The sequence below is a fragment of the Lytechinus variegatus genome, chromosome 7 (genome assembly GCF_018143015.1).
Source record: "Lytechinus variegatus isolate NC3 chromosome 7, Lvar_3.0, whole genome shotgun sequence".
NCBI classification, from domain to species: domain Eukaryota; kingdom Metazoa; phylum Echinodermata; class Echinoidea; order Temnopleuroida; family Toxopneustidae; genus Lytechinus; species Lytechinus variegatus.
Window position 1 is genome coordinate 21457705 of NC_054746.1, and position 24012 is coordinate 21481716.

The 24012-nt window shown below is 35.2% G+C and overlaps 1 protein-coding gene across 2 annotated transcripts; it reads left to right on the top strand.

Annotated features, from left to right (window-relative positions):
• The first annotated feature begins 991 nt into the window (after positions 1-991).
• Positions 992-22797, top strand: LOC121418731 (zinc finger FYVE domain-containing protein 21-like). Of its 2 annotated transcripts, none has more exons than XM_041612808.1 (7): positions 992-1224; positions 4662-4712; positions 9477-9645; positions 10073-10145; positions 16848-16975; positions 18927-19036; positions 20420-22797. In XM_041612808.1, the coding sequence occupies exons 1-7, from the start codon at positions 1102-1104 to the stop codon at positions 20471-20473; spliced, it is 708 nt and encodes a 235-aa protein (XP_041468742.1). In that variant the 5' UTR covers positions 992-1101; the 3' UTR covers positions 20474-22797. The 2 variants fall into 2 exon arrangements, with proteins under 2 accessions (XP_041468742.1, XP_041468741.1); XM_041612807.1 differs by having other exon boundaries at positions 994-1224; positions 18909-19036.
• The last annotated feature ends 1215 nt before the right edge of the window (positions 22798-24012 follow it).

The following is a 24012-nucleotide window of genomic DNA, read 5'->3' on the forward strand; positions in this document are numbered from 1 at the left end:
TGCCGAAATCCCATTATTTTGTGTCATAGCTATCAATATTTCTCCCATTCTCCTAAATAAGTTGTTTAAAAAATATATATAGAAGTAAAATGAGATAAGTAAAGGGGGCTTGTGATCATGCATTACAGGCTTCTCAAAAAACAAGGAAATGTGTCTTGTATAAAATGTACACCCATATATAAATATATTTTTAAAAATCTCTAACCATTAAATTGATCAGATTTACTGAAATACATAAATGAGTTGACTATTTATACTTGGGCACATATCCTGCCACTGCATGGCTTATGGATGGAGGGTACTGCCTCCTTAAAAGGCTGCATGATCAAGAAAAAGGAGAAAAGGAAAGAAAAAAAGGTGAAATATATGTTATCTCTATATATACTGGCAAATTCTTCACAAAATAGGATTTTATTTTTCAACGGATCAAACAGGAATTATTAGAAATTTGTCCCTATACCCCACATGTGCCCCCTCAAAACTCTTTGATTATACACTGGATCCCACCCCTTTGACCTGTTGAGTTATACACAAATATCACCCTCCTTTGGTATATTGTTCCTCTCTTGACTGTCCCCACTTTTGGAAGTGAAAAATGAATGCAGGTCCTTTCGAGAGGGAACCCCAGTATTTCTCCTTGGTTTTGTTACTTTATTTTTTGCATGTCAACTTTTCAATGACTCGATCCCTCCCTCTTTGCATGGATCCACTACAAAATAGGCTAATTCCACAAAGAGTAAATGAAAACAAAATTTAATAAAATTAATTTATAATACCTACAGAGAACAATAAAGAGAAGCAATTATATGAACGTTTTTTAAATTACACAGACCTGCATATAGGGATCTGGGCCCCTTTTGAAGTATTAATATGGCAACTTGGCCATCTAATGGTAAATTGGGGTTTGGAATCCTTGATTTTGAGTTGTTGGTGATATATACATTTTTTTTTGCTATTTCTTTTTGCGCCGCGCCCCGGTCGCATCGAGAGAGGGCGACAATGCACGAAAGTAGGCGGTACATGCAGAAAATAATGTGTTGATGTTTTCAATGTCAAGTCTGTGATTTTCTTCTTGGAAGTTCAACCAGAAATGTATAAAAAATGATGGCTACGTCGGGCAAACAGTTGGTGAGGAGTAAAAGTGGGCTCCGTATGGTGAGTGTTGAAGAGAAAGACACAAGTCCTTTTCAGCTACAAGAACCACCTTGGATTCCAGACGAACAGGTAGAGAACATTGATTGTTTGATTTTTGCACTGGAGTCTGTGGTGGCACGCAGTGCAGTGTGTTGTGTTGTGATAAAAGCGATGTGATGATGCATGAGTAGGCGGTTTCAAACCGCCTCGATCACAAGAATCCCCGTTAAATTACGAGAACTTTTTAAGGCTAAAAAATACCCGTTAATTATTCCTGCATTCACACCGCCCCGAAACACATCCTTCGGGATAAGTTCCCGAAGTTACGAGCATGCGCAGTATGGTCTGATAAGCAGGCAAGGCGCGAGATTCAAAATCACTAGCCCAGCAGCCACCCACGCCGCCGCGCCCAACGACACGCTCGGCTAAAAGTTCCCGTAATTTGCTTTCACATCGCCAAAATACCTGCGACCTTGGAAAAATCCCCACGAAAGTTCTCGTAATTTCGCCAAGTACCTACTATTTAGCGGGTATTTTCTTTCGGGGAAATTACGCGTAGTTTGCTTTCACATTACCAAAATACCTGGTATTTTCTGATCGGGGTAAATTTCCCGATCAGAGAATACCTGGAACTGGCGAACTTCGAGGCGGTCTGAAACCACCTAATGATGCACTGCCACTGCACTGGGTATTTTTTTTTTTTGCTTGTGCTTAATATTATATTGCATAATTGCTGAAAAGGTGAAAATAATTCATTTAATTTCATATTCATTGGAACTGGGTCAATGTCTAACTTAGACAGGAATAACCTAGCCTTGCCTTGCACTTTGTGATGATTTTTTTCATTTTGATATTAGCCTAGGCCCTAACTATTTATAATTAGGCCTAGGTCTATATGATGCATGCAGGGTGACCATAATTTGCACACATTTAAAAAATTATCATGAAGTTGATTTCCAATCAAAAATTTCCCACAGTTCACACAAAATTAATCCAAATCATAAGACAAATACCAGACGGAAGGCATGATCCAAAGTCAAATTCGCTTGACAGAATTATAAAAGCAGGTCAAGCCTCAAGGGTTTCCCTTGTATCGCGATCTCAAAATTCCATGGCGATCGACTAATGCACGCTCAGCTGAAAAAGTGTCATAAAAAAGTGTGAACTTAATTCGCGCACAATCGTTTTTCAAAGCTTTACTTAGAAAAGAAATAAAGCAGACAAAGGTAAAGTAATTATATCAGATATGGAGGTTATTAAAATGTCGTAAATTTGGTTGGTATCATGTTTTATTTGGAGACCTCTGTAAACTGGTGATTTGTTGATGCTTAATTGTCGAGAAGATCAGATTTTCTCGGAGCTGACGCAAAAGGTAACAAAATTTGCCAATGTTTTGCCAATATTTTCACAATTTGAGACCTTACCTAATTTTGGTCATTCTACTGTGAGAATTTTGTTTGCCCAATTCGGGCAAGTAGTTTTGGTCTACTCCAAAACACTTGCCCGACTTTAACTTTTACTTGCCCCGGGCAATCGGGCAAGTGCTTATGTAGCACCCTGCAATAAGGGACCAAAGACTGAACCTTGGTAACCCCATAATTTACCTTCTTAGATTGTGATTTAACTCCATTGATCAATGCATGCTGTAATCTATTCTGGTAATTTTTTAAAAACCAATTTAAGACTATCCGAGACTACCCCACCACGGATACCATTATGCTCAAGCTTGTTTGATAACATATCATGATCAGTAGTGTTGAATGCCTTCGATGAATTTAAAAAACACACCCTTACAAATTATCCACTATTAATTTTTACCAAATTCAAAATGCCCATACTTAAATGATAGAGCAATTCTTTTGAAAGCCAAATTGTTGTGGGATCAAGATATTATGAAGTTTCAAGGAAATCGTTCAGTCTTCTGTATACTTTTTTTTTCTTGTTGAGAATATGTGTAACAACAATGCAACAGTTCTGTAATTCATAATGTTTTTGCAGTCAATTTGAATACTGGGATTACTTTAGCTATTTTTAGTTTTTCTTGGACAATACCTTGAATCAATAACTAATTGAAAATATCACCTAGGGGATTAACAATGCATTGAATACAATTTTTAATGACTTTTGGAGAAATATCAGAGCCGCATGCCTTTGAGTCTGATGGTTGTAAAATTGGAACATGATTAGATATTTCATGAACAGATGTTGGTCGAAAATACAAGGATGAGGATTGATTTTGAACTGACATAAAGTCTTTGTATGATGTTTGAATAAGAGGAATTTCATTGCTTATTTTAGAAGGCAAATCAATAAAATATTTATTGAAATATTCTACTTTTTGTAAATCTGAATTCAACAATAAATCATTATGATACTGATATGAGAGTGACATTTTCTTCCCCCTTCTGAGCAATTAATTAATATGTGACCAAGTGACTTGTGTGACTAAAGTGAATGGGTGCGCAGACATGGGGCACCATTTTTTTCTTCAATCTCAAGAAGCCTGGATGAGGTTTTCTTCAAGAAAATCATATATTTCTTTCAAATTTTTATGAGATTTCTGGCACACGTATAAGAATATTTAAGGAACATTATCAACTGATTATTTTTGAGAAGTGAAAAATTCATGTTAAACTTAAATCTTAAGTTTAAAAGATAGGTGCGCAGACATGGGGCCCCCTTCATATGGTTGGCAGAAAGGTGCCCCAAGTCTGCACAGTGGCCCTTGTCTGCACATACGTGTATCTGCATGATTCTAATAAAAGGAGACATGCAACGACCACAATTTTTACAATACGTACACAGATGCACATTATAAAATCTGACTTAAAATGGGGAATAATATTGGAATTTCAGGTGACAACCTCAAAATGCAGCCTTTCTAATCAAAATCCACAAATCATGTGTAAAGTGAATGGGTGCATAATTTAAACGTGTGAAAATTATTTGATGTAATGATAATACTCTTTTTGAACTTCAATCTCATCTGACACATTGAATTTTCCAACTTAAGTGATTTGAAAGAATAGTTTGAGAACAACTTGCTACTTATATCAATTGTCTTAATGTACATGGAGGAAAGATTGTATTTGTCAGTTTAAAAATCTAAATCCTGCTTCTATATCATCAGGCCCATAGCCAGGGGGGTTCAGGGGGTTCGAATGAACCCCAAAAATTGTCCAAAGCAACAAAACACAGGGAAGCGAAACAGTTTTTAGGGGACCAATTGCCCAACAGCATTTATTGAGTAAGGAATTTTCTTTATTTTGCAATTAAGGAAGAGAAGGAAACAAATGGGGCTGATCATGAAGGGGTATATACCTGTGTGTTTCACATCTCCTTTACCATTCTTTTCTAACAAACATTTCTATGAAGTAAGATTGTATGTATACAGTAGGAATTACAGATTTTTTAAAAACAGTTTAATACTCTCTTCTGGAGTAACCTAAAATCTCTAGAAATTGGAAAAAAAATTGATGATCAAGAGTTTTGTTAACGGATTCTCTTTTGCTTTTTCTTATTTACAGTGTCATTATTGCATGAAATGCCAAGCTAAATATGATCTGGTAAAAAGAAGGGTAAGTATTGCATATTTCTTTTTTTTATTGTAAATATTCCTGTTTCCTAATAAGCAGTTCAAATTAATTGATTTTTTTTATAGAGTCTTCTTTAAACCTGTTCTAAACCATGTATTGCCGGGATCAGTTAACATTCGTTTATTGCTGCTATTTCTGACAAGCCTGGTTTTAAAAAAGTATGCAGAAAACTAAAGTTGTTGAGGTTAGATCACATGGGGAAGGGGTATCCATAACTCCAGTTCTATGCCATTGAAATATGTGATATTGATGTTGAGTTTTGTTGGCTTTTTTTGGGGGTGGGGGGTCTCCCTTTTTACATGTAGTTTTGTAGATATTCACTGCTTATTGCATTTATGTAAAAAAAAATTCCACTTGATGATTTTGTTATGGATGATATTGTTTTTTTCTAGATATGTTTGCTTGCTGGTGGCTGGAGTTGTGTTAGTTAATTCATAAAAATAAAAAAGATCAATGCCTTAATTCAAATTTCAATTACTTCAAGGGCATTTACGTAGCATCTTTTACACAAATTAAATTTTGTCTCTCTCGCCTGCATACATGTAACTGAGCAAGACTACAGTCGCCGCTGCATCAACATGAAAATCTTATAAAGTTTTTGAAATGTCATAATAACTTAAAAAGTATATGGACAGGTTTTTAGTTCATGAAACTGGGACAAAAGTGTTTGAAGGATTGCTGAACATCCTGCCTGAGTTTCAGGTGACATGACTAAGGTTTCAGGTCATTTAGGGTCAATAGAATCAATGAAATTTTAACTTAACCTGGTCAAGTTTTCGAAATGCCATCAACTTAAAAACTATGTGGACCTAGTTCATGAAACTTGGAAATTAGTAAATGCCTTGCACTGTACTGGTAGTAGAGGTGGGCTATAGAGGGTCAATTTTAGGTCACATTTTCAGAACATGCTCATCACACCCTAGTTTGATGACTTTGTGCCTACTGACACCACTTTTGAAAAAAAAATGAAAAAAATGCATTATCCGGGGTGCCCTGACCGAAAACGTAAAAAATCCAAGATGGCCGCCGTTTCGGCTAAAAAAAGACATTTTGGGCTGTAACTCGGTCATTTTTTGGTCTATTGTAATAGTTTTGGTGTCTAACCCCATGTTTTAGGGGTCAAAGAAATTGAATATAATGATTTCTTTGGTGTAAAACCTAACCTTCTACATTAAACTCACATTTTCCCCATATTTAATATTAAATTTTCCCTCTCTTTCACCCCTACCCCAACCGCAATTTTTGTACTTTATTTTCTGTATTTTCTTTAAGTCATGCTAGCTATGATACTACTACAGGTAATAATGAATTCTAGCTACTAAATTTTTTTTTATTTAAACAATACTTCGAGAAATATACCAAAAACCTACCACCTGTATGTGGCTAGTGAATTCGGAGTCGGCATGCATGGTAACTGTGGAGCCAGTACTACATGTAATACTGTATCTGCTTTAAAGTACCAATTATTTGGTCATCAGACCTCCAGTCAGAGAGAACTATACAGTTCCACTGTGGGTATACGTATTTAATTGTAAAATGATATGCCAATTGTCAAGCACAAATGCAATGTTTCTGCTGGAAGATGTATCCCATGAGCCAATTACATTACCGGTACATAGAAGAATCTGCATCGGCAGTACTGTCTGTACATCAGCTTGCTTTGGCCATTTCTAGTGCTAATGCTGATCTGCCCCTTTTAATCTTTGAAGTTCTGGTATCTTTCCATGTGCTCAATTTCATATCCCTCACGATATTAGGTATACCAGTTTCGTTCATCGTCGTAATCCCATATCACACTCACATTGCAGAACTCATTGATGCCCACTTCTTAGTCCGTTAGTATTTTCTTCAAGGTTTGAATGGGCAGTTGACTGTGTGATCCCATTGGATCCCATTGGGCAGGGAGATTATCAGTTTCTCCTCCAGTCAATAGAAGAGTCAAGTTCACCTTCATTTCTGTTTCACATACGGTAGTTGGTTGACCTTGTACAAGTGTTGGCGCACCAAGTAATCTAGATGATGGGATGTGTGTCTGCGATATGACAGCTCTGCACGTAACATAGTTTAAACCTTGGTTGAATCCTGGCATTCCTGAAGCTCATCAATGTTCGTTAATGGACCTCCCCATCTTTTTTCTGTAACACTAACAACACTAACAACATATATGTACCTGGTACTCTACTGCTTGCTGTGCTTGGGCCACATTCTGCTGAAGATTTTCCTGCGAAAGGATGTTTTGCTCTTCCACCCATTTCTGCTCACTCTTACCCAACATTTTTGCAATGTTATATGGGTCGCTTTTTCCAGTTTACTACACCAGACTTGTTCAAGGTCATATCATCTCAAATACCCTTGGCAGTGAAGTTTCTATTAGAAGCAGCAGCAGAAAGCTTTGCTTGTTTGTCAAACTTTGACAGATTCCGCTTACACTGCAAATTGTTTGAAGGTAGATTGATGAGATCTTCTGGTGTGAGTTTCTAGAGTTAGTTGCTCTAGATTCTGCAAAACCTGTTTCTGCCGTTTGCATAAATCCATACTCACCTCCTCTCCGAATAGTCAAATCTTTGGCAGCTTGCTGACACATTTGCTGAAAATAAATGCCTACAAGGTCTCAGGATTTTCCACTTGAAATGAGTATGGTACCTTGTATGAAGACAGCGTGTCTGTCTTGTTATTCAGCAGATCATTATTAAGATGTGGGAGGATGGTCACTAGATCATTCTGTGAGCTGACTTCCACATTGCAGGGTTATGCAGTATGTGAACCAGGCCAATATCTTCAATGCTATCATGACTATTAAGTCACACTCAAGGTACAGATGGCAGGCTTGAACAAGTAGGTTGTTGGATTTGATGTTCTGCAATGTCCCCTCATACTCTGGGATGTGATATAGAATGACTGCAGCAGTGTATCCCATCTGAGCAAATTGCTGTTCATTGAAGAGGCTGTGCTTCTTTGTTTTCCCTGCAGATGCAACCTCACTCTAAAGGTCTCCCACATGGATGACTTGTGTCCATCCTAACTATACTTGTTTTGTCAGTGCCTGTAATGCTGCTACAACCGACCACACTCTTCTTGAGGAAGGATTTCAGGGTCGGCATGTATGGCATAGTATGCAATTAAATTTTCACGAAGCCCTAACTTGACTTCATGCTGAACAAGGGTAGAGATAATATTGCCTGCATCAAATATCTCACATGTGTGACTCACATACAATACATGTGTAGAGACTAGAGAGACTGTTAAGAGATGCTCCTATTTGATGTTTGTAGTAATGAGGAGATCGAGTGATAATAGCGATACATTACATGCGGTGAGAAAGGGAGCTGTGCTGGAACTATTGTGCATAGGCCTACTTTAATACAAAGTGGATAACATTTGGGATAATGGGCATGGGACAAGAAGAAAAAAAAAAGGAAAGCTTAAACTGCTGATTGTGATGCACACGTCATCTGTAAGAATTCGCATTTTGGAGAAAATAAGTAGAAATTTGATTAAATACTGATATAACATGAAATTTAACACTAATATATTAAAATGAATACCATAAATGAGTTCAGTGACCCCCAAAACATAGGTTTAGACACCAAAACTAGGCTAAAAGATGAAAAAATGACCAATTTATGGCCAAAAACATGTTTTTTTAGGCAATCCGGCGGCCATCTTGGATTTTTGGGTTTTACGGCCAGGGCACCCTGGATTTCACATTTTTTTCATTTTTTTTCCTGATTATGGTGTCAGTGTGCACTAATTCATCAAACTAAGGTGTGATGAGCATGATCTGAAAATGTCACCCTCTATAGCCCACCTCTACTGGTAGATAGATCACTTGGTCTATAAGTTTTAACTGATATTTGAAACTCTTACCATGCAACACCATTGATTTAAAAAAGTTAACAAGGAAATAAATACCTGGTAATGTGTATTTGCTAAAAAAAAAATTACTGTTAAAAAAATGCTATCTTTATCAAATTTACTTGGGATTTTTAACTAGTAAAAATGCTTTTCAAGTTCACAGTTTCCTCTGGTTGGTATTCTTGAACTACAACCCAGTACTCACAGAGCATTAACCTCATTTTCAAGTATAAAACTAGATGTGTGTGTGTATATAAGAAATGTTACCCGATGGGAAGGAAAAGGTGTCTCAAATTCGTATCACTTAAGTAATATGATATGGCATGATTCACTACAAGGTCTTTATTTCTGGACTTTGGACCTGAAATCACCAGGCTTCATTATACCTCTTTGCTTTGTGTAAACACACTCACATTGATGAAGAAATAAACAAGAGTCACTCGGGTCAAGGAGTCACACGTTATTTGCATAGAATTCCAGATGATTTTTTATTGGTTTTCTCGTCAAACCAGATTTAAAAACAGTGCACAATATAAAAATTATAAAAAATATGATGCTTATTAGGTATTATTTTGAATACATATTTACAGGTAAGGACTGAACATGATTATGCTGTTTTGATTCCAAAAACGGATTTAACCTTTAGAAAAAGATTTCTTCATTTTTTTTTTTGTTATGATTATAAAGAGAGGGCATATATGTAGGCGAGTTGCTTGTACTAGGAGTGAAAAGGGGGAAAATCTCACTAAAAATCATTTTATTTTACTAACTTTAAAGAAAACAGTCATTTCCTATTAATTGATATTGCATAAATTACATCTGAATCATATTACCAGACAGTATTTTCATTTCTCCTTTTTTTTCTCTCATCTATTATTACATATACCATAGCACCACTGTCGGCGATGTGGTAAATGTTTCTGTGGGCCATGCTGTTCAACAAAGGTTCTCCTTCCTCGAATGAACTTTGTAGATCCAGTCAGACTGTGTGAGGAGTGTGCAACCTTCACTAGGAAAGAGAATGAATTCTTCAACAAGCACTTAAAGGCACTTATGAACGGTAGGATCAGGGTTTGTTTTATCATCTACTGTTTATCCCCATACGGATTAATCAGATATACTGGTAGTGAAAGACATACAATAATTCATCTGATATGCATTATTTCAGCTCTTGTCTTTGCTTAATTTTCTAGGATCTACTACAATTGTTGCAAATTTAAGTTGGAAATCTGCTGTATTTTTACATTATATATACTAAACAATTTACATTTAGGTCTTTGAGGGAAGAAGTGTAATTTCTCTGGTTTTCTTTTTTTTTGGGGGGGGAGGGGGTGGATGAAAATAATTGGATGTTATTTTTCAAAAGCTGACATTAAGAAAGAAAATTGTATAATTAATTTCCATTTTGTAACTTTTGATGGAAATATTTCCTTGATGTTAAAAGATGCCAATGTCATTTGTTATAACTATTATCTTTGAATTTTCAGGCTGTTACTTTTCAGTGGAGACCCCGGAAGAGGGACAAACCAGCAGTTACTGCAAGCTGACATCAAATCATAGGTATATATATGTAACAGTCATCCACAATGAACAATGTCTCCATGGAAAGAAATGTATGATGGTGGCGGTTGATCTTGCCGGCATCACTGCCCAATCACCCTTAAAGTAGAAATATATTGAAAATCGTAAAAATGGAGAATCATATATCACAATAAAGGAGAAAATAAGGAGAACACGATGGTGTACATCATTTATCATGGAGACCGATGAAACTCAGTTAATTGATAGTTTAAAGTTCTCTCTCTGAATGCTTCAAACACGCAGAATTACGTCCGCGAAATTGGGGATTTCTTTATGACGTCACTGTCTGTACGAGAGGCATGATTGGCTCTCCCACGTGAAGCTCCACTTGTACTTGCATGCAAAACCTGTTGCAAGGGTACATTTTCTCCACATTGTCACTGAATACTTCGATCCCGAAATGAAAGAAAACCCAGAATTTTATCTAGATTTGGGTTTTCAAATTTATGATTTTGAGATGAAGAGAATGATGATGAAGTGAACAACACAGTGACGTAGTTGGAGGTAAATTGGGGGAATCACGCCGATGATGATGATGATGAAAATTCAACTTGCAACACGATCACAAGTGAAGTCATGTATGCCGATTCGCTACCAATTCATGCTGCTGGAAGTGCTAGCTACACCGCGCGGGCCAAATTGAATTCATGCTGAACATGAATAACCACATCCAAACAGTCTATCATAAGAAGGAAAATAATGATATAACTGTACTTACAAACAAGTGAATAATCCGAACCTGAAGGCAAATCAACTCAACGAATAGTAGCAGACGATATGGCATATGCACTGACGATAAACTTCATGTGGCTTGGATAGATTGTCACTCGTTCTATTAGATGTAACTTTTATCTCATTAATTTGACAAAATTACGAAATTCGGGGAATTATTTATCTATATAAAAATATAGTAACATCTCTTATCATTTTTTGAATTACGATAAAACCTGTTTTGAAGGAAACGTAGAGATAAATTGAAATTAGATGTAAAAGATCATCCATTCATGCGATCGTAAACAAACCATCACAACAACACATGCCGTATTGTTTGCTCGCCTTGGCTGAGACTGAGAGAATAGATCTATGCACGTGTTGCACAGCTCTCAATCAGCAAGGCGAGCAAGGAAGGAATACGCGTGCATGTTTGAGATGGTTTGTTTGCAATGACATACAAGCTACGCGTGTATGTTGGGGGATGATCTTTTACATGTAATTTTAGTTTACCTCAACGTTTTCCTTCAAAACAGGTTTTATCGTAATACAAAAAATAATAAGAGATGTTACTCTATTTTTATTATATAAATAATTCCCCAAGTTTCGTAATTTTGTCAAATTAATGAGTTACAAATTACATCGGGAGCATGATCGGTTAAGGGTTCGCATTGAGGTGAAATTTTTTTTTTAAGGTACTTTTATCAAATTTGCTTTTAAAATAATCTTTGATATCTCAGGTTTCAAAAAACTAAGTTTCATGAAGATTGATGATTCCGAAAGTACCGGAATAGTCCATTTTATTCATGGGGGTGCTGCTACCTCTCATCACGGACGGACATTTCTACTCAAATTAAATTCACTCTAGTTTTATTGTTTTTAAAGTTACTCTAATTTGGTTTGGATGTTCTTGCACTCTGAACATTTCTCTATTATCAGACATAATATAGTAGAAAAAAAATATTGGGAAGTAATTTTTTTTGGTAGGTGTTAACATTTCCATTTTGAAATTTCCGTCCGTGATGGAAAAAAAGATGAAAAGTTTTTTTATTCTTTATCAGAGTAGAAATAAAAAATAAAAAGGTTTAGAGGTATCTCTCTAAACACTGTACATCATTTTATTTGAACATGGCTAAAATCCATACATTTTATCCATATCATAAACTCAGTCAAAAATGATCACGGACGGACATTAATTTGATCACGGACGGACAAAGTTAATTCACTCAAATTCATTTCACTCTAGTTTTATTGTTTTCAAAGTTACTCCAATTTTTTTTAATGGTCTTGCACTCTGAACATTAATCTATCATCAAACATAAATTAGTAGGAAAAAAATATGGGAAGTAAACTTTCCTTGTAGATGTTAACATTTCCGTCCGTCCGTGATGAAATTAATGTCCGTCCGTGATCATTTTTATTAGGATAATGTCTATGGATTCAGCTTTTTATTCTTTATCAGAATAGAAACAGAAATAAAAGTGTGTAGAAGTATTTCACTGGACACTGTTCATCATTTTATTTGAACATAGCTAAAATCCATACATTTTATGCATATAATAAATCAATGAAAAATGATCACGGACGGACATTAATTTCATCACGGACGGACGAGTGAAATACTTGTGGAAAGATTCATATATGCAAATGAGAAACTTTGCTGAGCAGATTATGAGTTTAATTTTAGCTTCTAATTGCAGTGAAAAATGGCTCTGAGAATTATTCAGAACTCAAATGGAATAAGCCTACAACTCTTCACAATTTTTTTGTGATATCTTTGTTTGGCCGTTATTGGGGCTATATTGTTAGGAAAATTGTTATTGGAACATTATTGGAATGCAGATAGAGTTGAAAAGCTACATGTACATGTATATGCCAAAAAGCGGGAAACAAAGTATGGCTGTAGATTTCATAAATTCAAGCTTGCAGAAAGTGATGGAGAAGAAGTAGAATGCAATGCATAATCTGATAAGCAGAAAAATCAATTTTTCCATGTACAAACTTATGGATTCACAATGCTTCTAACAGAACATAGGTTTGTGAAAATTACATGAATACCTTTTTTCGAAGTCCATTTTGGAGCTAATTTTAAGCAAATCGCTTATCTGGTAAACTGTGAAAATGCATAAAGCTTGCACTGCAGTGTTTAGAAGTTAAGCTTTGGATTGGAATATCAATTTCAATTTTCGATTCGGTCAGGGCCTAAATACATGAGGGCTGTTGATGTTATGGGGTGTCTCCGCTTTGATATATGCAAAAGATGGATTTAAAGAGAGCCCCTGACAAGTGTTGATCCAACAAACAAGCATAAGGATCAGCGACCTGTTAATCTTTTAGATTTAGTTTTTGGACCTTAAGAAAACATCTTTGCTCTTGGAAAATTAATGCCTAAAATCATCATGATCATAAAAATACTTGTATCAACATGATCAATAATCAACTAGCTGTTGATTTTGAACCTACTTGTATTCTACACTTTAAAAAGACAATAGGGAAGGCAGGGTAAGTTGTGACACTTTTTGCATTTTGCACGTTAGAATTGATATGACTAGTAATATTGTAGAAATAAGTACCTTACCTTTAAATTTGATTCTTGGGAAATATTTTTCACCTATATATAACTTTCTACCCCCACGCTGAATGTCATTGTGACCTTTGAAAAAAAGGATGTCAAATTGCTCAACTTGCCCCATCTGTGGGGTAAGTTGTGCCATCGTCTGGGGTAAGTTGAGCCATAAAAACTATGTAAAAAATGTATGCGGGAAGAACCAGGATGTCAATTTTTCATTTAAAGTCTTTTCACTTGCTAATTCTCTATGAATACTAACATCTTCTGAAAGTAAAAGGACTGTCATGTGAATTTGCTCCTTTCTGCCTGCATATCAATGGCTTTTTACGTTTTTTATTTTTTTTATTATACATCACCTATTCTTTACATTCGATTTTGACAAGAAATGTGTTAAGAGCAATCGTATGTCTAGATTATAAATACTGTGCGTCTAGCATAGAAATCAAATTGCTACATCTTAAGTCAAGTTGCAGCAACTTGATTGAAGTTGTAGCAACTTGATTGTGCAACTAATACTGTTTAATATTATTAAAATATGTACAAATCATCAAAACAATTGCATTTGTTTACCAAAAAAAGTACTAAGAACTTTTTACAGAGTACTTCCATTGTATTTTAATTGTGTCCGTCCGTGATGTCCGTCCGAGATGTCCGTCCATGATGGAAAATATTTGCAATTCTCTCATAAGTTTGATATTGGTTAAGAATTCAATATGCTGAACATAGAAGCTAACATACCCGAGTGTTAGGTGCATTAACAATAATTGGTCCATGTAAAGCTGTTTAGATAGAAACAATAAAAATGTACAAAAATTCTAAAAACCACATTTCTATCTTGTCCGTCCGTGATATGGCATATTTAGTGGATACCTGTGTTTGTAGGTAACCATGGCAACAAACTTTTTTAATCATTCAGCATACTATGTCCTACCCTTCACTATAAAACACAAAGGAACCTTGTTCATCTTATTCCTAATTTGTTACAAGCCTTCAAAACTTTCAAAATCTATCAAATGTCCGTCCGTGATGAACCGATCATGCTCTCTAACAGAACGAGTGACAATCTATCCCAGCCACATGAAGTTTATCGTCGGTGCATATCGTCTGCTGCTATTCGTTGAGTTGATTTGCCTTCAGGTTCGGATTATTCACTTGTTTGTAAGTACAGTTATATCATTATTTTCCTTCTTATGATAGACTCTGTCTGGATGTGGTTATTCATTTTCATGGATTTAATTTGGCCCGCGCGGTGTAGCTAGCACTTGTAGCAGCAGCTGCATGAGTTGGTAGCGAATCGGCATGTACATGACTTGTGATCGTCAGGCAAGTTGAATTTTCATCATCATCATCATCATCGGTATAGTTCCCCCAATTTACCTCCAACTACGTCACTGTGTTGTTCACTTCATCATCATTCTCTTCATCTTTAAATTCATCAATTTGAAAGTCCAAATCTAGATAAAATTCTGGGTTTTCTTTCATTTCGTGATAGAAGTTTTCAGTGACAGTGTGGAGAAAACGTACCCACGCAACAGGTTTTGCATGCAAGTGGAGCTTCACGTGGGAGAGCCAATCACGCCTCTCGTACAGACAGTGACGTCATCAAATTCCAGTCAATTCAGAGACCGATGCGAGGCATATTTCGGAGGGGCATTTTAGCGTTTTTTAATCGGCGATTTTCACCTTTTTGTATTATTTTCGGTATTTTTGAATGACCCACTGATGATGCCCACATCATTACCTTTCCATTGATATACAGTGCGTCCCAGAAAAAACGAAACCGAGATTTAGCGATGATTTATCATAACTTAATCATAAATAAAATAGACAAATGACCTATCAATGTAAAGCTTAGAATCTCCTCTTTCATCTGGTATTACTTAGATTATTCCTCATTCACGCATGAGTGAGTAAAAACAATTCGAAGAGAGGATGCCAAAAACTCACTTGGCGGGGGGTATCTGAATTTCAAAAAGAAAATCACATGACTAAAAAGTTCAATATCTGCTCTTTTCTTTGATACCTCAATCACAGAAAATGGTCGAGAATTAAAAAAGTTATGATCCCTCAAAATAATGCTTGTATTTCCCTAATTTCATTAAATAAACTTGTTTTCACCGGTTTCCCACAGAAGCTATCGCACGGTAACAAAAGACTTCATGCATGGCTGATCGTTAACAAAACGGAGTGTCGAGTGAGTTAGAACGCTAGCCTGTAAAACCTCTTCATTTCTGAAATTATTGAAATTCAAGCCTTATTTCAAATAACCAGAGCTTTGTTATTTCTTGACCATTTTTTGTAATTGAGGTATCAAATTAAAGAGCAGATATTGAACTTTTTAAAAATGTGGTTTTCTTTTTAAAACACAGATACGGCCCGCCAAGTGACTTTTTGGTATCCCCTTTTCAAATTGTTTTTGCTCACTCATGCGTGAATGAGAAATAATCTAAGTAATACCAGATGAAAGAGGAGATTCTAAGCTTTATATTGATAGGTCATTTGTCTATTTTATTTATGATTAAGTCATGATAAATCATCACTAAATATCGGTTTCGTTTTTTCTGGGACGCACTGTATAATAAGACCACATTCATAATCAATATATTTCTCCTTTAAGATTCCTCAAATGGAATGCTTCTGGATGACTAGCTTTTGTCTTTCTACAGTTGCCCCCAATATCTGCCACAAAAAATATTCAAGAATATTTAGAAAATAGATATTCTACATACTGCAGAATAATGATATTTGCTTTAACTGCAAAATTGTTTAATGCTAAAAAAAAGAATACCTCTAAATGACGAAATGGCCCCTTAATTCGGCAATCTCATCAATTTGAAAGGAAAAAATAGCGACATGAAAATAACAATTATTTCTGACCCTGTTAGCAATGATGAAATTGTACCTCTCTTTTTAAAGTTGACTACCAAAAGCTCAATTCCTTTTTTTCAAGCATGATGTCTTTCCATTCATGTCCATGTCATTATGCATCAAATGTAGCTTTAAAATGTTTTTGTTCAGAAAAATGAAATTGCGTTGACATCAGTTCACTCAACTAAAATGCTTGAAAATTGTTTCATTGGTGAGATATAGAACAACAGTATGTATAAAATTTAGAGACTACCAGTGCTATTAATGGTACTACTAATAATGTTGATAATACAAGTGAGTATTGATGATTATATGGGATAAAAAATAATGGTATGAAAAAGAATTCAATCTGGCCCAGTCTGGGAATGCATGGAGCACCATAGAACATATGGTTGCACAATCACAGCAATGAGATTGACAAAAATTGCAAAACTTTTGTACCTGTTGGTAGAAAAAGTCTTTCACAGAATAATTATGTTGCTGTTCTTATTTGTGTCATTAAGTTGTTTTATCGTTTAATCCCTATTTTTCAGGAATATCTTGTTCAATGATGAGAAACCTGATAAAGAGAACACAAAGACAACAATGTGGGTTCATGATCCTGTAGCTCTACTCAGTATCCAAAACCTACAGATTATGACTTCAGAAACAAACGTCAATGGTGAGGATTCGGTCCAATTTCTCAAAGATAGATAACAAGGAAATTGGAGAAAAAAAAGACTTTGTATGTTTTAGGTGAAAAAGTGAGGATTGATTTTAACTGATCATTACTCCACAGAACCTTGTCATATTATCAAGGTGCAGACCATTTGTCCGAAGGGACATATCCAATTTAAAATTTTATTTTTTTTATCTCAAGGTGAAGCAATGATATCAGTGAAAAATTCAAACAAATTCATAAAAATATAACTCCCATCAAACTTACTAAACAAACTATGGGTTATAAAGTTATTTAGGAAGAATAAATGAAATTAGGGAAAGGGCTCTGTACAAAACAATTGCTCTTCAGATGCTGTAACATTCAAAAATATGATCCCAAAAATGTCTATTAAAGATATTTGGGCTAGATTTTTGTGTATGATCCCATACATGCTGCATGTGATTCGGGTTAATATCTGATCACAAGTCATTTCCAAATTGTAATCTCAAGACCAACTCACAATTATTGCAAGGTTGATAAAGTATCCACGTACAACAGATGGGGCTTAACCTGGTGGGTGTTTCATAAAGCTGTTCGTAAGATACGAACGACTTTACGCACGACTGGTGATCCTTTCTTATGCTATATGATGTCTCTATGTAATTGAGTTATTACATAAAAAGCATGTTACAGTCCTGCGTAGAGTCGTTCGTAACTTTACGAACAGCTTTATGAAACACCCACCTGGAGATTTTGCTCATGTTCTATTCAAATCAATGTTGCTGGGAAACCTGTCATTCACTCACTTGTGTGCATGAGAAATAGCTCATGCTGGTAAAATTGCTTTCAGTGGCTGTTCCCATGACTAGAAATCAAGTACTTCTGTCTATGAAATCCATAGTGGTGTTAAAATAATTTTGGGAGACTTACCTTTTGGTTGATATGATAAACTTGATTCTGCAGCTGTACATGTAGTCATCAGTAGCACCTTTTCCAACACACACTAATGCTTTCACATTTATTTTCCTTTGCACACTTAACTTCGCATTGGACATTGTGGTGAGTGACTGAGATCAGAGAGGGGCATCATACCCTCAGGTCTAGCTGCATTGTGATCTGTCTTGACACACCCCTTGCTTGGTTATGCATTCCTGATTCTATTACAACTCGTAGATGTTGTCGTATTATTGTAAATAGACCTGTTTAGTAAATTCATAGAGGCTTCTTACCTGGAGTCCTAGTAACATGGTATTCATTTGAAATGTCATTGATGAACTACAAAACATGGAAGTCAGTTTGCATACATTACTTGTTGCTAGGTCTGGCATTCTCTGGCCAGTTTTCAGGTTTTCCAGAGCTATCAGCAACCTTTGTTTAAAAAGTATGCATACAATTTGAATTATGGTAAACAGGTGTATTAGTACTACAGTGTATTTAACATCATGTTGTGTTCATGTATGTTGATGTTTTAATTACTATAGTTTCAATGTATCAAGTCAGATTCTGTATTTTGAAAAATTTCATTGTTTGTCATAGAATGTCTTGTTCCTTTCAAATTTAGCAGTGCATCTTATGAGCTGCTATAGTGCATTATTCAACCCTGTTATTTGATAAGATCCTCCTTCCCCCAAATTTCTTTGACTTGTGAAGTGTTTAGTTTTCATGTTATTTTTTAAAACCCTAAATGGTTTATTTTATTATGCTATGCCCCAGATATAGATATCTGTGTTTGTCTTTAGTGCATGTAATTGCTTGCAATATTTTCAAGCATTCCTTGCATTTCACATGCACATTATAAGCAACATTCATGTTTTCACTCATGTTTGTTATGCCATGAAAATCAATATAGCATAGCATGATTTTTTTTTTACTCATCACATAATTCAGGGCTATATATAATTTGAGATTTAAAATCAAGACTTCCATGAATTCTTTCTTGATCTTACATTTGCAGGTCATATGATTCCTAAAGCTGTGACCATTCTATATAAGTATATTGATGAGACGAGAGAGGTTACTATGACGGTCCCTGATGATTCATCCAGGAAACAGTCCATTGCTTGGATTGTCGCATTACAAAAGGTATAATTTTTTCAGTGTATTACCACGTGGAGTTTTATACATATATACCAAATTCACTAAAGGGTTTTAAACGAGGAGGGGGAACAAAACTATTGACTATGCAGATTTTATTTATAATCTGGCTTATTGTAGCACCCTTTGCAAAAAGCATGTCTATACGATTGGACCTTTTTAGAGTACATGCTAAATTATACACAATATCTGCATGGTCCATGGTTTTGTAACTGCTCTTTGTTTAATCCTCCTTTGTGATTTGGGCCAAATTACAGACCCCATCTGAAGCTAAAAGTGAAATTAGCAAATCAAAACCCTATAAGCTACAAAACACAATAATGCAATTTGTATATTGACTGCTTGCCAGCTCAGTATTTTGCCTATAAAATATTGTGGGTTTTGAAAGTAAACTTTATCATGCGTCTTTACTGTGTGAAACACCTGCCGTCACACTTTTTATGGAGGGTTTTGATTACATAGGTTTGTACATACAATAGGTTGATTATTTTCTTTATTTCCAGATTACATTTTTTTATTTTTCAATTTGCTAACATAAATATATAGTGCTAAAATGGATACCTGCAGCTCTTTACCGAATTGAAAAATATCTTTAAATCTGTTATTTGATCAAGATTGGTATGCCAGGAAAAACTATCATGTATAATCTAAATGCAGATAGAAATGGAAAGCTGCACCAAATGGGCAGGAAATAAGCGTGACATAAAGTAGTTCACAGCTATAGGTTTTATCATTTTAAGCTTGACTGAATTGTACCCATAATATCTCCATCTGACAACCATGAAGAAAATAAAATGTGTAATCTGGAAAATACAAAATGGCCCAGTTTTTCCATGTAAGAACCTTAGTAATCACAAACATCCGGACACACAATAACATCACTGACTTCACACTGGTGAGAAACGCAATATAAGTCAACAGTAATAAATAAGAACTATAATTGAGTTACTCTTGGGCAAAATACTCGGCTGGCAAACAGTGGATATGCATAAATCTTGTTGTATTATGTAGCTTATTTGCCGTGGTCAGGATCTTTCGGTTTATCCTACATTGTCCAATTCGTTCTAGTTCCTACTGAAACCATTTAACACTGTCAGTATGTCAGACACTTCAAGTCTCTTGCATTAGGCATGAGATTCTCACATCAGTGGCTCTTCATCATCCCTCCATAAAAATCTCCGTTTCAAGACTACATCACATGTCCCTACATACATTATACTCAATGATTTCTCAATCTCTGTTATACATGTAAATCTCATATAGGGGTCTAAATGCCATATTGGATCTTTTATACATGTATTTGTGTGAATTTGTTGTGATGTAGAATAATTTCTTTGATGAAATATTACTTTTGTTTTGTTCGATCAACAGGCTTACAAACTTCTGAACGAAGCTAAGAGGCGAGAAGAGCTCCCAAGCCCTTAAAAGCACTACCAGTAAATAGACATTTCATCCAGGCACGGCCTTTATTGTGCAACTCATCTCCTGCAAGATTATCATCTGTAAATATAAACTATAGTTTATTCCTGAGCATTGCAAATGAGCAGAGACCATTTTGATTTTCTTATTCACGTTCATCCTATGTCAGCTTTAGACACAAACACTTGCAGGAGAGTTTTGGGAAATGGATTGTTGGACGGTGTCTCTTCTTTGTGCGTGGATACAAGACACTGGAAAGCTGCAATATGGTGATCATATGGAGAGATATACTATTTTGCTTCTGTGTAACAACACACCTTTGTGTTTATGTTTCTGAATATTTAATTCTAAATTAGAAAGGTGACAGAGTACTTCATACTGGATATTGCCATAGCAGGATGATAACGATGAGCAATCAGGATTGTTTCATTCCAGTCTGGCATCCGACACCTGTATGTGAGTGTTTCTGAATGAACACTTTGTCAAACACTATACAGAGGATATTGCAAATGGGTGGGCATTGGCAGCAGTGGTTAAGAAATGATTGGACACCATTTTGTTGCTGTCCATCATCACACCCTTTGTTTTTGACTGGTAGATTCTTTGTGGAACACTACACAGAGGGCATTGGCAGCAGTGGTGTAAGAAATGATAGGACACCATTCTGTTGCTGTCCATCATCACACCCGTTTTTCTGACTGGTAGATTCTTCGTGGAACACTGCACAGGGTACTGCATACAGCTCCACAATGATGATGGCGGTGAGAGAAGGGATTGGAGACCATTCTATTCTTTTCCAGTGAGTCAGTGCATTTGTGAGGAAGAACGCTTCTGTTTCTGGTGTAATGTACATGTACAGTGAGAGAATATAATGAACATGTATTGCTGGTGTGTATCTCTTTATAGTAGATAAAATTTCATAATTTCCAGTTTTGTCTCCTTTTCTTGGCATTTGTTATAAAACTGCCAATATTACGCTTAACAAATACCTGGGTAATGTGTTCAGGTAAAACATTTAACAACTCTGTAGATGAATAGTGGGCCTACATGTATATGGACAAATTAAAACTAGTTGTTCTAAGGACTATCAAAATTACCATGATTGATCACTCAAAGAAAGAAATAAGTAGGAAGAGGAGTGTGAGGAAGGGGGGGGGGGAGTGAGAGAGAAAAGCTACAAATTTGGTTGTTTATTTCTGGGCTAAATCCATTCAAATTTGATGGTGATGTCGGTGTTAAAAGCATAAATTAGGTTACCTTCACAGGCTCTTAGTCTCCAGCACCTAATGTGAGTCAAGTCATGAAAATGAATCATAATTTATTTCTCATTTTATTGCATGCTCAACACTGAGTCACACTTAGGTCCAGCCCAAAAATGAATGTGTAAAAGTGTGAAGTCAAATAATTTCTTGCCATATTTTCTGTGAATCTTCAGTGTCTAGATTCTGTGGTTATTGTATTAGATTTGATTGTTTGAGTGCTCATTTCACAGTGCACACTTTATTCACCTGTGACATGAGCATCAAAAGAGTCAAAGTTCTCTGAGGTGAATCTGTCCAGATTGTATTTTTTCTTATATATTAAAATGAACAAGGATTGTAACAAATCCTTTAAAAGAGATTGACTGCCAAGCCATAAACATAAGTTTTCATTCATGAGTGGACATTTGTAATACTGAAGAAAATTTCCCACTTAAGTTTTGAAATGTGGTAAATGAAAGATTTCTATTTTATTACTGTAAATGTTTTCCCCATTGTTGGATTTGGCAGTGGAGTTGCTGGATGTCCATGTGTCAGTAATATACTGTAGCAATAGTATTGAATCCTGGATGTTTTATCCTTGGTTCTGCCATACAAATATAACAGCTTAAAGATGATCCTTAATTTTTCCTTGTCCCGAAACAAAAAGTGATCATGGTGAGCAGCCATTTGGGAGGACTAATGAGAAAACCTGTACATTGAAATTATGATAGATCATTGTTTTGATGGTCTGATACACAGGTTTTCTATTGTTCTGTCCTGTTGTCATGACGTCATCTGGGAGTGCTCTATTGTAGCAGTCGATTGCATGATTGGTCACAAAGATTAATACCAGGCTCTGATTTACCCAAGCATTTTTTTTTTAACCAGGTAAATCATGATATCAAAGATTCTTACTGAAGTGTGGATTTTCGTAGGAAGAATGGTTAGGGATGCATTATTTGTTGTAAATAATAATATTATGGTCTACTCATACATATTTCTTGCATGTGAAATCAGTTCTCAGATATTTTCAGTGTGATCAGGCTCTCTTGCTAGAATCTGAAGAAGAAAAGTTTTCATGCTTAAAATCAAAGAAAAAAGTAGGATTATGGAGAAAAAATGCTAGTATGAAACATCTGCACTGATCTTGACATTTCTAAAGAAACCAGAATAATTAAATAATACCTGTTAAAGAAAACATAAAGAAGCATCTACATGTGAGATCACTACAATAGGTAGTGTAGATGTCTGTTTGTCAGTTATGGAAATATAAATGACTTTACATGAAAATATAAGAAATTTGTATTCATAAGACGAGAACACTAATAAAGTCTACATGATCAGGATTGTTTTTATCCTCCTTGTCCTGGATTAGTAATAATTTTCTAATTGATATAAATATTGCAAGGTTGGGAATGATGTTTGATTGGATGAGTAGTAACAAATTGCGCAGTTGTTGAACAGCTTGTAAAACTCAATTGAATTTAAACTAAAAATGCACATTGTCTCACATTTGCGCATTAGATTGTCCTTAAATTAATGAAATAAAAACCATTTACATATCATGCAGATAAGATATGTTGTTTGTATCTTAAACATTACTATTGGTTCATTGTTTATAGGTTATAAATATGATTATGAAATACCTGTAAATACAATTTATGATATATATATGCTATATTCATTGTGTTCAAATTCTAATTATTTTTTGGTAATATTTTGAAAAATAGAGCATGCTTTATCACATTGGAGGAAGATGGTGCACAATAATGCCTTATTTTTCAGTTTAATTTTGTTCAATCGTGGCAATGTTTATGTGTGCCTTTCTAGATACCTATAAAGTATAATTTTGTCTTAATCTTAAATTTCTTGTTTTTTGGTATTCACCAATTTATGTGGCAACAAGAAAACTGCTGAATTTCTATTTTAGCTGCTATGCATTTGTTTTATATCCATAGAATATCACTTCATGCATTATTTTGTATTGGCAGTGGTGTATATTTACAGAATAGGGATAGGCTCGCATGCCTCTGGGCAATAGTACTGAATTTTACTTTTGCGAGCCCTGGCCCACGGAAAAACCGTTTTCTTACTCTTTTCTTTTTCATTTCTACTTTATCTATATTTAATTATTCAATTTCAAATTGTATTTATGTAATTGCATTGTACAATTTTTGTATGTTTTTATGGCCAAATAAATAATAATAATAATAATTTCATATTCAGATTCCTATAGGTTCAATAATGTTCATGTATAGTTACATTCAAGTCAAGTAACAGATTGTAATGGCAATATGAAATAAA

Bases quoted from the DNA above. Each gene is read 5' to 3' on its own strand.
- LOC121418731 (XM_041612807.1), top strand. From the start codon at position 1,102: ATGATGGCTACGTCGGGCAAACAGTTGGTGAGGAGTAAAAGTGGGCTC. The intron at 1,225-4,661 runs GTAGAGAACATT...TCTTATTTACAG, and splicing joins CTTGGATTCCAGACGAACAG to TGTCATTATTGCATGAAATG. The intron at 19,037-20,419 runs GTATAATTTTTT...TTCGATCAACAG, and splicing joins GGATTGTCGCATTACAAAAG to GCTTACAAACTTCTGAACGA.